We start from the raw sequence: 15,564 nt of genomic DNA, 5'->3' as shown, positions 1-15,564 counted from the left end.
ATCCTCCAGCTCGGGCGGAGGGAAAAAACTGTTGTTTTTATTTATGTGGGGGTAGGCAACCTTTCATGAAATAAGTTTGCTGAAAGACTAAAAATTAAAGATGTCTGCGGAAGAACGGGCAAGTGAGTAGTCCCGGATGCCGGCTGAAAGATAAACATGGCATCCTCCCTAACTTACCTCCAGACGAACCGCCGCGCAGACGTCACGCCCTAGGGGCTCGCGGGGGAGCGGCGCCGCGTCTCTCCAGCTTTCCCTCGAGGCCGCGGACGCTCGTGGACGGGCTCACACGTATATGACTTATTGGTGTTGTGAAAATGCCCAGTGTCCGGTTCTCATAGTCGCTTACAGTGTAATTCTCAGCATTGCTCCGTGAAACCACCTGTCCCCGAGGCCGAAGTAATCTCAACGGCAGCCCATTTTCTTCCAACAGGTGTTTACATATTTTTTTGCTTGTTTGACGTATCCTTCCTTCCCTTCCCTCCCCCAGTCCGCACTGGACTCTGAGTCCTAAGTCACAGGCCACTAGGCTTGTGTTCCTTCTTTTATCCCTAACATCGAGGTGTTGGAGAAATATTTTTGCTGGGGGAGAGGCGGGAGGAGGATAACGTCATACATAGCTCACCTCCCCAGCTTCGTCTTTCTTTCGTCACCCTCGAAATTTTGCATATATGGTTAGCATTGCCTAAAATGCACGCCCCTGACTTTCCTACCTGGGAGCGCCTATTACTCTTTAAAAAGGCAGCTCAGAGATCTCTACCGCGGTCTTCCTTCCTCCTCTCTCCGGTAATCGTTCCTCCACAGTGTCTAGGTCAGTGGTTCTCAACGTTGGCTGCACATTTGAATCACCTGGGAATCTTTTTAAAATCCTGATTTCTGGGCCTCATCCTCCGGAAATTCTGTTTCTTTGTTATGGGGTGAGGCCACAACATTAGTAACAAAAAAAAAAACACACAGAATTTCCGGAGGATGAGGCCCAGAAATCAGGATTTTAAAAAGATTCCCAGGTGATTCTAATGTGCAGCCAAGGTTGAGAACCACTGCTCTAGGTGCTTCTGTAACTGCTACATTGCATCGTAATGTATTGCTTACTTCCAAGTTTCAGAGTGCAGGACACTCCACTCCGAATAGTGTGTGGCATATAGTTAAAGTAAAAACATTCAAATGATCGAATTCGCACCCTGCCTGCGGCTTTGATAAACTTCGAATTAAAGAAAATTTGCCTTTAAAACCCTGTTACAAAGTAGGTAGGATAAAGGACTCTTAGTTGTGCTTTTCGAGTAAGCGAGAGAGAGAGAGAGATCTTTTCTAGCGGTAGCATATGGCCACTCGGTATAGGGGTGAACTGAGTATGTTGAAATTGGTAGTAAAAGCCCCAGGACGGAACGTCGACCAAACTCCGGGGAGAAGAGTAATGAATGCCCCGGAGAGGTCTGCCAACCATTTTGCTCTCACTGCCACCCCTCTCCTTCTTACCAGGCTTTGCTGCCTCTGTCCCCAGGCCAGCTGGGACTCGGGGGTTTGGAGGGGCTGGGACCGCTGTCGCCGGGGAAATGGCTCCCGCGGTTTAACGGCCTCCAGGCCGAGGCCGCGCACCGGCCCAGGTGTGCGACCGCTCTGGAACCGCCGGGCAGCTGTGCGGCCTCCGGGCCGGTGGGGGGCGCCCGCAGCCACGTGCCTTCCTCCCGTGTCCCCCGTGGGGGCGGGGCCGCGCTCGGCGGTTGGCCAAAGGCGGGCGGAGGGCTCGGTCTGAGAGGCGGAGCCCGCGACAGGCGGTCGCCGCCGCCTCCTATCGCGAAGGTCCTCGCCGGAGCGCTGTGCGTCGCCGCGGACGCGATCCCGCTCTCCCGAGTAAGCCGGCCACGGGCCGGGAACGGGCCTGCGGGGTCTGGCGGGAGGGGGTGTCCCCGGACGGGAGCTCCGGGGACCGAGGTCTCGCGGGGGCCAGGGTAGCGGCGGTGTCGGGGTTACGGGGGTTGGTGGGCCGGGTTCCCTACGGGGATGGGTGTGTGGGGGTAAGTCTTGGGTTCGGGGGTCTCGCCGCAGGGCCGGGGTTAGTGCCTGGCTCCCGGGTTAGGGGTTCCCTGTGGGTGGGGGTCCCTGTGAGTGGGGAGCCGGGGCGGCGCCCTGGTTCCGCGGTCAGGGCTCGCGGGGCCGCTACTGGCGCCGGCGGTGCCTTGGAGACCTGGTTGCCTGACAACGCGCTGACGCTTCCTGAGGCGGCCGCCACCCACGGCGCCCAGAGCGCGGCTGTGCGGTGGCTCCCGGGCGCCCGCCGTCCGTGCCCTCCAGCCGGGCCCACCGTTCCGCTGAGCCGGCCCCAGCGCCTTCCCGCTCCCCCGGTGCTGGTTAAATGTTAACGGGCATGGCGTCCTTGCGCGCCCGGCGCTGCTCCCTGAGCATTGCTCTGCAAGTAAAATTTAATCACCGCCCTGTGAGGTCCTGGGCCCACCTGGCTCCTTGAGTTTGAACCTCTTCCAGCTGCCTTGATTTTAGGATTGTTATCTGGGATTGGGATCCGCTTTTCAGTGGTAGCCACCGGACTCATCTTTCGAGAGAGGCTGGTTCTCAAAATTACAGGGTTAAGAAGTTTAGCTTGGACTTCCGAGAAGACTAAATTCTAAAGTGCAATACCTAGTTTACAAACACCTCGGAATGCAAGAGCCAAATAGCAACCGCCATGAGTTTGTAAAAAGAAGCTATCCTCAGAGAGGCCCTATGTTAAACGAAAGACTGGCTTGTCATGTTGACAAGCTTAAAAGGGATCCCATGGAAACCAGTAAGATGCTGGTGTTTTTCCTTGCATATCATCCTCCTTAGAAGGACACTGACTTTCTGGTGGTTAAATATCTGCCAAAATGGCTCCCCAGGGATGACATTTTGGGTCTCCTCGTACAGGTGACCTGGAAGGGAGCAGGTTCTGTTTGGGGGAAACGAAACAGTAAGCTTTCAGTACAGTTTTTCTCAAGTGAAGTTTTCAGACAAATGTGATGTAACTTTTATAAACGTTGGGAACATTTCGGCTTACCTTTTTATCATCATTCTGACTGCTTTCCCGAGTGTGAGACACAGGTGCCAAGTGTTTTGGCAATTTTGCATTACCCAAAGGCCATCTAATTTATGTATCTGTCCTTGGTCATCATCAATGATTTATTCTTAACAGCAGCTAACAGACCCAATATTGCTTTTATATAGGCAGTGGTTCTCAACCTTCTGGCCCTTTAAATACAGTTCCTCATGTTGTGACCCAACCATAAAATTATTTTCGTTGCTACTTCATAACTGTAATGTTGCTACTGTTATGAATCATAATGTTAATATCTGGTGTGCAGGATGGTCTTAGGTGACCCCCGTGAAAGGGTTGTTCGACCGCCAAAGGGGTCTCGACCTACAGATTGAGAACCGCTGAGATAGAGGTTCGGTTCCAGACCATCACAGCAAAGCTAGTCCTAATCCCTTTTGCAGGTGGAAGGTCTTGCCTTCAATTTGTAAAAAACGCAACATCTGTGAAGTGCAATAAAGCTAGAAGCACAGTTCAACCAGGTATGCCTGTATTCACTCTCTTTGTATCCTGACCCTGAACCTCCCTTTGTCCCAGCAACATGGTGTTTACTTCTTAGTAACATTTAGGGGGATTTGTCAAAATTTGGGTGTGCCCATGGAAGTAAGTTGTGCATCTGCCAGGAGAAAGAGATTCACCTTTCGTTTGGTGAAAAGATCTCTGGATTGGGGGTGGGGGTGGGGTGAGAAACACTGTCTTAGATCACCTTATCCCTCCCCCTCTTTCTTCTGAGGCTTTCATGGACTCCTCCCCGCACCCCACACCCATATGTTCTCCCTGCTATTCTGTCCTCAGTCCTGTTCTCCCACGCTAGGCTCTCTTTTTCCAGGCACCCTCTTCTCCTATAGTTTTAATGGTTATTTTAAAAACTGTACATCTTTTAGCCTGGGCTCTATTCTGAATTCCAGACATATTCAAATCCTTCCCTTGATACATCCACTGGATCTCTTATGGGTACCTCACATTGAATCCCTAAACTCTCATCTGGACTGTGAGCCACTGTGACAGGTGGCATTTTATCTTGTCCAAATTGGAGGCCAAGGATCATATCTTGTATTTTTCATCTCCTAGCATCTAGAACCTTAAAGCCCTCCTTTGGGAGGGACATTATTTTCCGTCCCTCATGCTGCCTTAGAGGGGAGGAAATTTGCACTTGACTCAAGAGGGAAAAGGATGGGAGGAACATTTCCCCCTTTCTTTGTGATTGATGAAACTGGAAGGAGGAATTGGACATGCTCAGTTATTTCTGGATCCTCCCTGTTTGCCTAAATTTAGCAGATTGAATATGTTCTGATTTGTCTGTATTTCTACCTGTATGATAAGCATAAAGGGTCTAAATTTAAGATTTATAGATGTTGATTTGGATTATGATAAGTATCAGTTATTGGTGATTTAAATCTCAGTGTACTTTGAGGCTTTTAAAATAAAGGCATACTTTTAACATCATTCTGACTGCTTTCCTGAGTGTAAGACAAAGGTGTTTGAGCAAGTGTTTTGGCAATTTTGCATTACCCAAAGGCCATCTAATTTATGTATCTGTCCTTGGTCATCATTAATGATTTATTATTAACAGCAGCTAACACATTGATGTATACAAAGACTATGAAACTATAATAAGAATTAATAAAACAGCTGCGATTTATTGATTTCTAAGTGTCAGGTGTGCCATACATTTTATATGCATCATTTTGTTTTTTCTTCAGAACAACTCTTGAGTAGATATTTCTATTTTATAGAAGGGGAAACTGAATGATAGAGAGGTTAAGGAATGTATTTGAGGTCAGTCACATACAGTTAATTAGTGATTGAATGGGGTTTCAAATTCAGGTCTTTCAGCTAAACTGTTTTCCTGAAAACTGTTTATCATCTACATACTGTGTACACAGGTACTGGGAAAAAAATAAACCTGGTACTATCTTGAAAAATGTTGTGAGTAATTTTACATTGTATAGTGAAAGAAGATAAAGAATCCCATTTAGGTTTCTTTCTGGTAACAATTTTAAAATTCTTATTCTATTTTATACTTAGGCTGTACACATTGACTCAGTCTCTCTGAATTATTAAGTAATTCTTGAATAATTTTGTAGTTGAAATTGTTTTATGTAAGTTGTCACATGCTTTAGGAAAGAAGAAAGAGAAAGTAGTCATGACTGCTAGAAACTGGCTCTGCTATCACCAAGGCTTTAGTGTTGCTAGGAACTGGCCTGACAATACTGCTTAGGCTTGGTGTTCTTCTGTTGAAGATAAACAGTTGTACAGAACATCAACATCAGACTGAGGCTGCTTTGTGTGTCTATGATGGATCAAGACAAAAACACCACTACTCCATAATCACATCCAAACACAGACAAAACATGAATGTTGTCCAAGCCACAAAATGCCAGACAGCTCTTCTCCCACCTAATAGGAGTGACTGCTGCCTCTACCAGTTAAAGCTTTGGCCTCACCCTGTAGATAAGACTTTACTAAGATGTCCAGTCATAGTTACCCCACTTCCTGACAGCATTAAATCCAGAGCAAAGCTCCACTTCCTTAAATCCTCCTCCAAATCACCTAACACAATGCCGAGTCCTGTAAGTCTTTTCTAACACCCTCTTACTAAAATAAGGATGCATCTCTCCATGCAATGAGTAATAAACCCAAATAGTTTAACTACAGTAGTGTTCCTGTGTTCTTTGTCTGGAGGGCATTGCCAGGAGAAAGCTTACTAGTACTATCTTTGACTTTTTAGTTTAATAGTAGAGATACTCGAATCAGATTAGAGAGTAGAACAAAATTAGAAATGGTTAAACATAAACTTATATCCAATAAATCTCATGTTTTAGTTATTGCATATATTATACTCACTACCATTGTTTAAAAATGTATTTTATTACTATGGTTACTGTTGTATAAAATCAATTCTAGCATTTATAATAGATATTAAAGTATTAAAAGGAAATTTAAGTATGTATAAATTCAAGAGAGAGAACTTTCAAGTCTGGTTAAATCAATGAACATGTTATATTAATAATTGTTAACAGAATTATGTGGAGGCCTTCAGAGTCAAAAGAGGCTTGTTAACTTTTTTTAGATTAATGGCATTTCTGCTTAAATTATGTATAAAGTCCTGTAGCAAAGTATATGTGTATACATACGTATAATCCAAACATTATTATTTTTTACCAGACATAAAATATTTAGGAAAATTGGGGGATTTTAAGTGATTTTTTTTTTTCCAGCATGAAAAGTACTATTTACTGTTGAGCTGTTTTGAATTTTCACTAGGAAAAATCTTTTGTGACAAATAGCAAGTTAAAAATGGCTAAATATATTAACTTGTTGGCTTGGATTATATTTGCTATAGCCATTTCTAAAAACTGTTCTTTTTGGAAGTAAATAATAGAATGAAGTTCATATTACGTACTACTTAACTTATATAAGTTTCAACATATTTGTTTAGGGTAAAGCTTGCTTGTCTGCATTTTTACATATTATTATCCCTCAAACATTAAATTCAGTGGGTGCTTTTTAAAAACTCTCTTACTTTTGATATTGCTGACTGGTTCTTTCTCATATTTCTTTTTCTTGCCAAATTATGTTGACTTACTTTCTTTATTATCCTTCTTTTAATTACTACTCCTTTGTTTTTTTTCTTGTTTAATTCTTTTGTCACCCCCTCAAAAGGAACATTGCCCAGAATGTACTTCTGTCCCATTTGTTCTCCCCCCGCCCCCCCCCCCCACCCCGCCTGTGCTCATTTACTACAGCTTCAACTGTTACCTTTAAAATAGTTAACTTTTTCTTCAAGGTTCTCTTACTGGCTTCAAATCAATTTTCATTACTTTTTTTATTGTTGTTAATCCTCATCATAGGATATTTTTTTCATTGATATTTAGAGAGAGTGGAAGAGAGGGAGGGAGAAACACACACACACACACATACATACATACATTTCTGTGAGAGAGACTCATCAATTGGTTGCCTCCCGATCAAGACTGGGGATTGAACCTGTGACCCTGTACATGCCCTTGACTGGGAATTGAACCTGAGACCTTGAGCTGACACTCTAACCCAGGGGTTCTCAACCTGTAGGTTGCGCCCCCTTTGGGGGTCGAACGACCCTTTCACAGGGGTCACCTAAATACATCCTGCATATCAGATATTTACATTACGATTCATAACAGTAGCAAAATTACAGTTATGAAGTAGCAATGAAAATAATTTTATGGTTGGGGGTGACCACAACATGAGGAACTGTATTAAAGGGTCGCGGCATTAGGAAGGTTGAGAACAACTGCACTAACCACTGAACACACTGGCTAGGGCTAAAATAGTTAACTCTTAATAAGCATCCAATGTGGTCCATTTCCTTGAATTTGAGTCTTGAATTTCTAACCAACAGCTGGAAATTTCCATTAGCATGTCTTACTAGCTCCAGCTTAACACATCTAAGCCAAACCTTTGCAAACCAGCCAGCTTCTTCTGACCTATTTCTGTCTAGGATTCTATCCATATTTAGTTTCTAGGACTTAAAATTTTGGTCATCAGTGGCTCCTTTCCTGCCACCTATCCAGTTAGTCACTAAGTTTCATGGGTTTTTGAAAAATGTATATTTTAAAAAGTACTAGGTTCAATGAGGAAAGGATAGTCTTTTCAAAAAATAGGACTGGAATCGTTTTATATCCATGCAAAAAAAAAACCAACAAAAAACACAAAACAAAAACCATACACACACAAAAAACAACAATAAAAAAACACACACAAAAAAACCCAAACCAACCAAAAAACTGAACCTTACACTATTACACTATTTGCAAAAATTAACTCAGAACAGATAATAGATTTAGGTGTAAGAGAGAAAACTATATAACTTCTAAAAGAAAACATAGAAGAAAATGTGATCTTGGGCTAAGAAAAAATTTCTTACATATGTCATAAAAACAGTTGATTAAAAGTTGGTGGTATATGAATAAATTGGATTTCAAAAAATTAAAAAAAACTTTTGGATATTGCACAGATGTTTATAGCAGCTCTATTTATAATTTCCCAAACCTGGAAGCAACCAGGATGTCCTTTTTTAGGTAAATAAACTGGTACATTCAGACAATGGAATATTATTCAGCACTAAAAAGAAATGAGCGAGCAAGCCATGACAAGACAATTAGAAGCCTTAGCAATGCATGCTAGTCAGTGAAGCCAATACTGTATGATAACTATATGACATTCTGGAAAAGACAAAACTATGGAGACTGTAAAAAGATCAGTGGTTGGCAGGGATTACAGTGGAGGGAGGGATGAATAGCTGGAGCACAGAGGACTTTTAGGGCAGTAAAACTACTCTGTATGATTCTACAATGGTGGATACATGTCATACATGTCTCCAAACCCATAGAATATACAACACCACGAATGAACTCGAATGTAAACTGGATGTGCCAGTGTGGGTTCATTGATTGTAACAAATGTACCACTCTGGTGGGGGATGTTGATAACAGATTAGGCTATGCATGAGTGGTGTAGGATATGTGGTAAATCTGTATCTTCTGCTCAGTTTTTCTGTGAATTCAAAACTGCTCTAAAAAAAATAAAGTCTTAAAAAAAACACCACATGACAAAACTTAAAAACCATCCACAGACTGTGGGTGTGTAGTGGGGATGGTAGTGGCTGTTCGTCTTCTTTTTTATTTCTTTTTCAGATATTTTAATATACATATATTATTGATTTCAGAGAGGAAGGGAGAGGGAGAGATGGAAGCATCATGGATGGGCTGCCACCTACACAACCCCCACTGGGGATCGAGCCTACAACCCAGGCATGTACCCTGACTGGGAATTGAACCAGTGACCTCTTGGTTCATAGATTGACACTCCCACTGAGCCACACCAGCCAAGCTCTTTTTAGCTATTTTAAAGTATGTTGTCGGTGTTTGAGGGAGTTTCGAGAGAAAGCAGGCAGGCATCTTTTAGTCAAGCTTGTTTGAAGTTTTCAATTTGATAAGTGAGATTGAAAAGTAAATGTAGACCAAGCCTGCATGTTATTAGCCTAAAAATACTCGGATAGAGTTGAGCTGTGCTCATTGCAGTGTTGTCTTTCTTTCTTTCTTTTTTTTTTTACAGATTCTGAAAAATGGCTGATAATTTGGATAAATTTATTGAAGAGCGCAAAGCCAAATTGGCCCAAGAAAAAGCAGAATTGGAAAGTGATCCGCCTTACATGGAAATGAAGGTAAAGTTGATCGTTTCCTTCAAATATGTTTCATTAAAATTGTTTCTGAAGATTAGCCCTGTGTAAATGCAAACATCCTCTTCTCTGAATCAGAATCTTTAGTTCTGTTCTGTAGTTTGGCTGTGCTGTGAGAGCCTGACTCAACAACATTTCAAATGCAGTTTTTTACTTGTGGTATTTTATATCTCACAGTTTCTCCTCTGTAGAGCTTTAATTAATACTTTATGTGCTTCATAAAATGAATAGGGGGCTAGCTCTAATATAGGAAACTTTCAGAATAGAAAGAGATATGAAAGCAAGTTCTCATTCTCTGTGGGAAAAGTTAATATTTTAATGAATCATTATCTTAACAATTTTTTGAAGCCTACAAAAGTGAATTTATTAGAGTAGTTATTTTGTATACTTTATTTTCAGAATGTAAATTTATTAAAATGTTTCTGAAAGCAATGTCTGCAAAAGCTTTCTTAAACTTTCCTAATTTTTGTTGAAAGTGATTCATCCATTTTAGCAAGTACTTACTGAGATTGTGCTAGGGTACTGTGCTAGGCTCTGACAATACAGCACTAATCTAGATGTGGCACCTCCTCTCATGGGCTCAGTATATGTAATAAGATACAGGGTGTGGATTAATCTGTGCCATATGGTCCATCATAATGAAGGTAACCACATACTGTATATTGGTTTGCCCAAGATAGTCCTGGTTTACCTGTTGTTCCAGTGTCTCATCTGATTTATCATCTGTCCTGGACAAAGGTATCCTGGTTGAAATGATAAATAATATGGACATCCTGATTATAACGGAACTTACATAGCTAACATTTATTGTATGCAAAACATGAATAAGGCAAAGTCTTATGAGGTTACATTGATATTTCACATGAGTCTATGAGATAAGTACTGTTATTATCATTTTCCAAATGAATAAACTGTGGCATGGAGAAATTAAGTACTGTAATGTGACTAAAGTGATAGCAGAACATGGCTTTGATTCCTGGCAACCTGAATCCTATGCTTGTTCTCTTAACCACCACACTAGGTTGTCTTTCTGCCATAATACCTGCCTCTTACAAGGAATGATAGGAAGGACTTTAGATGTATTATCACATTTGATCATAATATCCCTGTGAAGTAGATGGAACTTTTTGTATTTGTTTTACAGATCAAGAAAGTGAGGCTTAAAGGGCTTAAATAATTTGTCCAGGTACGTAAGAGGTGGATTCAGGATCTGAATCTTCATGTATCCAGCTCCAAGTCCATGCTCTTAACCACTCTCTAGTACAGTGATGGCGAACCTTTTGAGCTCGGCGTGTCAGCATTTTGAAAAACCCTAACTTAACTCTGGTGCTGTGTCACATATAGAAATTTTTTGATATTTGCAACCATAGTAAAACAAAGACTTATATTTTTGATATTTATTTTATATATTTAAATGCCATTTAATAAAGAAAAATCAACCAAAAAAATGAGTTTGCGTGTCACCTCTGACACGCGTGTCATAGGTTCGCCATCACTGCTCTAGTACTTAGGACTAGTTTACAGTGTTTGGCAAGAGTTATTACATAGCTTTAAATACAGCTTTATTATAATTTCCAATATTAAATAGTACATAAATAATAATGTTTTAAGGCTTAGTTCAAGTATCACCTGTTCAGTGAGGCCTTGCAGTCTGGCCCCCAACATTTTTGGGCCTCCATACCCTGCTGTATTGTTTCCCATAGTTCCTCCCTACCACTCTCTACCTATTACATAGACTAATTATGTATTATATTTATTGTTTGTGTCCCCAATAGTTTATAAGCTCCAGGGAGGCACAGATTCTTACTTGTTTTTTTCACTCATGTATTTCCGTTGCCTGGGACACTGCCTGGCAGGAACTCAGTGACTGTTGATAAGTGAATGAGCTAAATATTAGGACATTTATTATGGTATTAACTGCTTTTGTTTAATTCCCTAAACTTGACACTTAAATTTCTTCTACGGTGTACCATGTAATTTTGTCAAGTTGTTTAATAAAAGTACTGAGATTAATTGTATATTTTGTAGGGTTTTTTTTCCCCGTCTGCTTTTATAAATATTATATCTCTTTCAGGGAAAGGCATCAGAGAAGCTTTCTGAAAACAGTAAAATATTAATCTCCATGGCTAAGGAAAACATACCACCAAACAGCCAACAGACCAGGGGTTCCTTAGGTATGTCATTAGGTGTGCTAAATTGATTTTAAGATATTCTAAGCAGGCTGTTGTGAAAGAGCTTTGTCTTGTAAGAAATTAAAGGTATTTTTAGAATCATGGTAACTCTTTCCTCTCTGAAATCTTACATGTGAAATAATAATATATACTGAGAACCTTGTACCTTTTTAAAAATGCTATTGCGTTGATTATATTTATGGGATTATAGCAGTAAGTATAACTAATAAAAATTAATTGAAATATTTGAGTGTGTGTGTGTGTTTATGAGAGATTGAGAAAGAGTGAGAGAGTTAATTATTGAACAAAAATGGACTTGCCTTTATTTAAAAAAAAAATGTTTAGTGGATACAAAATGCTGTTTAGTGAAAGACCATTTTATTATTATTTTTTTTATTTTTTGAAAGACCATTTTAATTGTTAATGACTATATATTAGAGTTGTAAAGAAATTAATTCTGCAGCTATACTAATTCTTTGATTATGGTTTGGTATGACAATATTTGTAAGCTTTTTACCATTTTTTTAATCAAAAAATTTGTTGATTATAAGGGGATGTTGGCCAAGAGATTGAATAGTTAGTGGGCTCTTTGTCTCTACTAGAAAACCAGCTCAAAGTGGACCTCAGTAAATAGATAACGCTTTCAACTCTGATTTTCTTAACAAATTATTGGCTAGTATACAGCTTTAGTGAACTTAAGTATAATACATATTTTGGTTAAGTTCCTTAATCTCTAAGGCCCTCAATTTTTTTTATCTGTAACATAAAGGAGTTGGATGATCTTTTAGTCCTAAATTTTTCTGAATCAAAAGTTTGATTCTAAATATAATATTTTAAAATTATAATGGCAGGTTTTCTCAAGCACTAAGGTCAGATAGAATTACTTTGAAATTCTGGGGTTGCATGTTGCTTTGGGCTGTGGCTGTCATGGCCTTGTGACCTAGCACATGTTATTTAATCTGTTTCCTCATCTTAAGAATTGGCATTTAACTTAAAAGGCTACTGTGGCAATAATCTTCTATCTATACTAATAATCTATACTAATAAAAGGGCAATATGCTAATTAGACCAGGTCAACTGGACATCTTCCGGTCATCCGGTCCTTCTTCTGGGTAAAGCCACGGTGGTGGGGGCCGAGGCAGAAGCGGTTAGGGGTGATCAGGCCGGCAGGGGAGGGTGGTTAGGGGCGATCAGGCAGGGAGGCAGGTGAGTGATTAGGAGCCAGTGGTCCTGGATTGCGAGAGAGATGCCTGCAGGGATCGAGCCTAAACCGGCAGTCGGACATCCCCCAAGGGGTCCTGGATTGGAGAGGGTGCAGGCCAGGCTGAGGGACCCCCCCTCCCCCATGCACGAATTTCATGTACCGGGCCTCTATTATGTATGTGTGAGTGTATGTGTGTGTGTGTGTGTGTGTGTGTGTGTGTGTGTGTGTGTATATTCCTAATATGCAAAGTGTCCCCTTGGGAGTTTGACTGGGAGCTAAATCATTTGCTATGATGCGCGCTAACCACCAGTGGGTGGTGCGGAACAAAGGAAGGCCCCGACCAGCAGCCAGCAGCCCCCAGGGACTCTACCCATTCACAAATTTCGTGCGCTAGGCCTCTAGTTGAATACATACGAAAAGATGACTGCACATAATTGGTGGACAATAAATATTTTTTTCCCGACCTCTTTTACATCTTTTTAAAAGTTGGTTTTTGACTTTTGAGAATTATATTAAGAATTACTCTTTTATTACATTCACAAATGATGGTGATTTTAAAATCGAAGATACAGTGACCTCTGCCTGTTCCTTGGGGCTCTGTCCTAGTCCCTCTTTTCATTTCATACATTCTGGTTTTATTTACCGTAAGTGTATTCATGACTCATAAACCTCTATCTCTTTCCCAATTTCTTTTATGAACTCCAGATCTATATATCTAATTTCCTATTGGACATCTTTACTTCGATGCCATGACCTCAAAATCAACATGTGCAACATTGATTTTGTTCCTCTCAAACTTTTGGTGCTCTGGGGAGCTGGTTGCCTAGTCTTCCTTGACTCCTCTCTTCCCTTTATAGTCTAAGCAAGTAATTACACACGTCGAATTGATTCTAATGCCTAAACCTCAATATGTTTACTTTTTTCTAATCCCATAGATGTTATTTTACGTGGGCCTTCGTTGTTTCTCACTTAGATTTTTTTCTTCCTAGTGTTCTTTTGTTTTACAGTCTACCCTCTCTACTCAGTCCCTTCACTGCCCATTGATATCCTTCAAAAACCAAATCTCTGCTTCAAACCTTTCAATGGCTGCTTGTTTCCTGTATGATGATTTTACCCTTTTATTACTTTTACCACATTGTGTTGGTCAGTTTTGCCTTGTGCTCCTATAGCATTGGTTTTTCCCTTGAAGAACAGTTTTGAACTTGTTGCACAGTCTATTGGCTGCCAGCTTGCCTGACACTGTACATTCACTGCCTAGCACAGTGCGGTACTTAGAGAAGATATTTTGAATGAAGGAGTGAAGGTCTCTGTTGCAAAAATAAATAGTTCTCTTGGATGTGTGGGATTTACTTTTCATGGAATGTTTTCTTTTATTGCCAACTGAAGCAGTAATTATTTTTGATGCTCATTGAGTTTTATTAAAGAAGAATATGTAATTAGACTAATTTTATACCTTATCAGCATTCAGTTACTGACCTCTTGCCTGAATAACTGTGGCCTTAAAATTAGGTTAAATATGTAATTTTTGATAATGGGAAAAATATAATTTGGCAGTAGTTTTCCTTAGATGGTCTTATCTAAGAATTATAAAACAAACTGGAAATAAAGATTAGTTTTGGAAACTATATATTGAATTAAAACTGTGATACCATACTTTGAGTAACTAAGTATAGTAGCTATTAGAAATATATAAATGGGCAATATTCATTTTAGCTAATGAAAGCAATCTATTGATAACTCATAGTTCAACTCTCATGCAACAGTACGTTTTTATGATTTTGTAAATTGTTGTGTTAGATATTGATGATATTCATGGATAAGGCTTATCTATGTGGCTCATTCTTTCACCATTATACCTCTCACAAAAGGATTTGAGGAGCATTACAATGACCTCTGACACCAACTACCCAAAGTCTAAACTTCACAGATTAAGGGCACAGTCCTCCTCAAGACTTCTCTTACCTAAAGCACCAGATGCAAGTTCAGGGGTCCACAGGCCATCCTCACTTCTATCCAGCCGGCTACAAATATGGGGGGTTTTACACTACCCCTCAAGTTTGATAATTCACTAGAATGACTCACAGAACTCAGGAAAGTGGTATACTTACTATTATAGTGTTGTCAGAGCAAAAAGATATAAATCAGAACCTGCCAAAGGGATAGACGCATAGGGGATGGTCCGAGAGAGTCCAAACATGAAACTTCTGTCAGCCTCGGGGATGCGTCACTCTCTCAGCATATCAATATGTGACAATGTAAAGACTGTTGTCAACTGGGATGCTATCTGAGCTTTGATGTCCAGTGTTTTTATGGAGTTTCATAGTGTAGTCGTAATTGATTGAATCATTGCCCACATGGCTCAATCTCTAGATCCCTTACTTTGAGGTCAGGCTGATGTCAGATGGCTCAAAGGTCCAATGGTCCTATCACATGATTGGTCTTTTCTGGTGTGACCAGTTCCCATTTGTGCCATCTCTTTAGCACAAACTACCTAGGGGCTCACCATGAGTCACCTTATTTGTATAATGTATCAGGTATGGTCATGGGGATCTACCACAAAGACCTTTCTATCACTTGAAAAATTCCAAAGATTTGAAGTTACCTCCCAAGGTCCACTGCCATTTGTGCCCAGCTTTGGGCCACAGAGCGGGAGCTACACAATGATCTGCAGTTGGTTGTCACTTGTGCTGGGCTTGGAGGGACTTGGGAGAGGCTGTGCTGCAAATTGAGGCCGATTTTTGACCTGCTGCCAACACGAGTCCAGAGTGAGTCCAAGTGCAGGCCCCTCAAGAGGAACACCTGGGACTCCAGCAACCCTCTTCTCACTTGGACATAAACCATGCCAGTTTTCAGGGACAGATGTTATGGGGACTCCTTGGCTATTTTTACCCTGAACTGGAAGCCCAGT

At 40.8% G+C, this 15,564-nt stretch overlaps 1 protein-coding gene across 10 annotated transcripts in view; it reads left to right on the top strand.

The window, feature by feature from the left end:
- Nucleotides 1-7: 7 nt before the first annotated feature.
- Nucleotides 8-15,564, top strand: part of CSPP1 (centrosome and spindle pole associated protein 1) — a 98,938-nt gene continuing 83,381 nt past the window's right edge. For 7 of the 10 annotated variants that reach the window (XM_023755423.1, XM_023755420.1, XM_023755421.1 and 4 more), the window contains exons 1-3: nt 1,741-1,848; nt 9,158-9,266; nt 11,356-11,455. In XM_023755423.1, the coding sequence (XP_023611191.1) occupies nt 9,168-9,266; nt 11,356-11,455 (199 nt within the window). In that variant the 5' untranslated portion in view covers nt 1,741-1,848; nt 9,158-9,167. Of the gene's footprint in view, nt 431-1,740; nt 1,849-3,462; nt 3,541-9,157; nt 9,267-10,449; nt 10,468-11,355; nt 11,456-15,564 lie in introns of those variants that run through there. The other 3 variants (XM_023755418.1, XM_023755419.1, XM_023755424.1) reach the window with 3 other exon arrangements.

This window comes from Myotis lucifugus, unplaced genomic scaffold (genome assembly GCF_000147115.1).
Source record: "Myotis lucifugus unplaced genomic scaffold, Myoluc2.0 scaffold_77, whole genome shotgun sequence".
Classification (NCBI taxonomy): Eukaryota; Metazoa; Chordata; class Mammalia; order Chiroptera; family Vespertilionidae; genus Myotis; species Myotis lucifugus.
The sequence above is the reverse complement of the archived record's forward strand: the minus strand, read 5'-3'. Positions and strand labels throughout refer to the sequence as shown.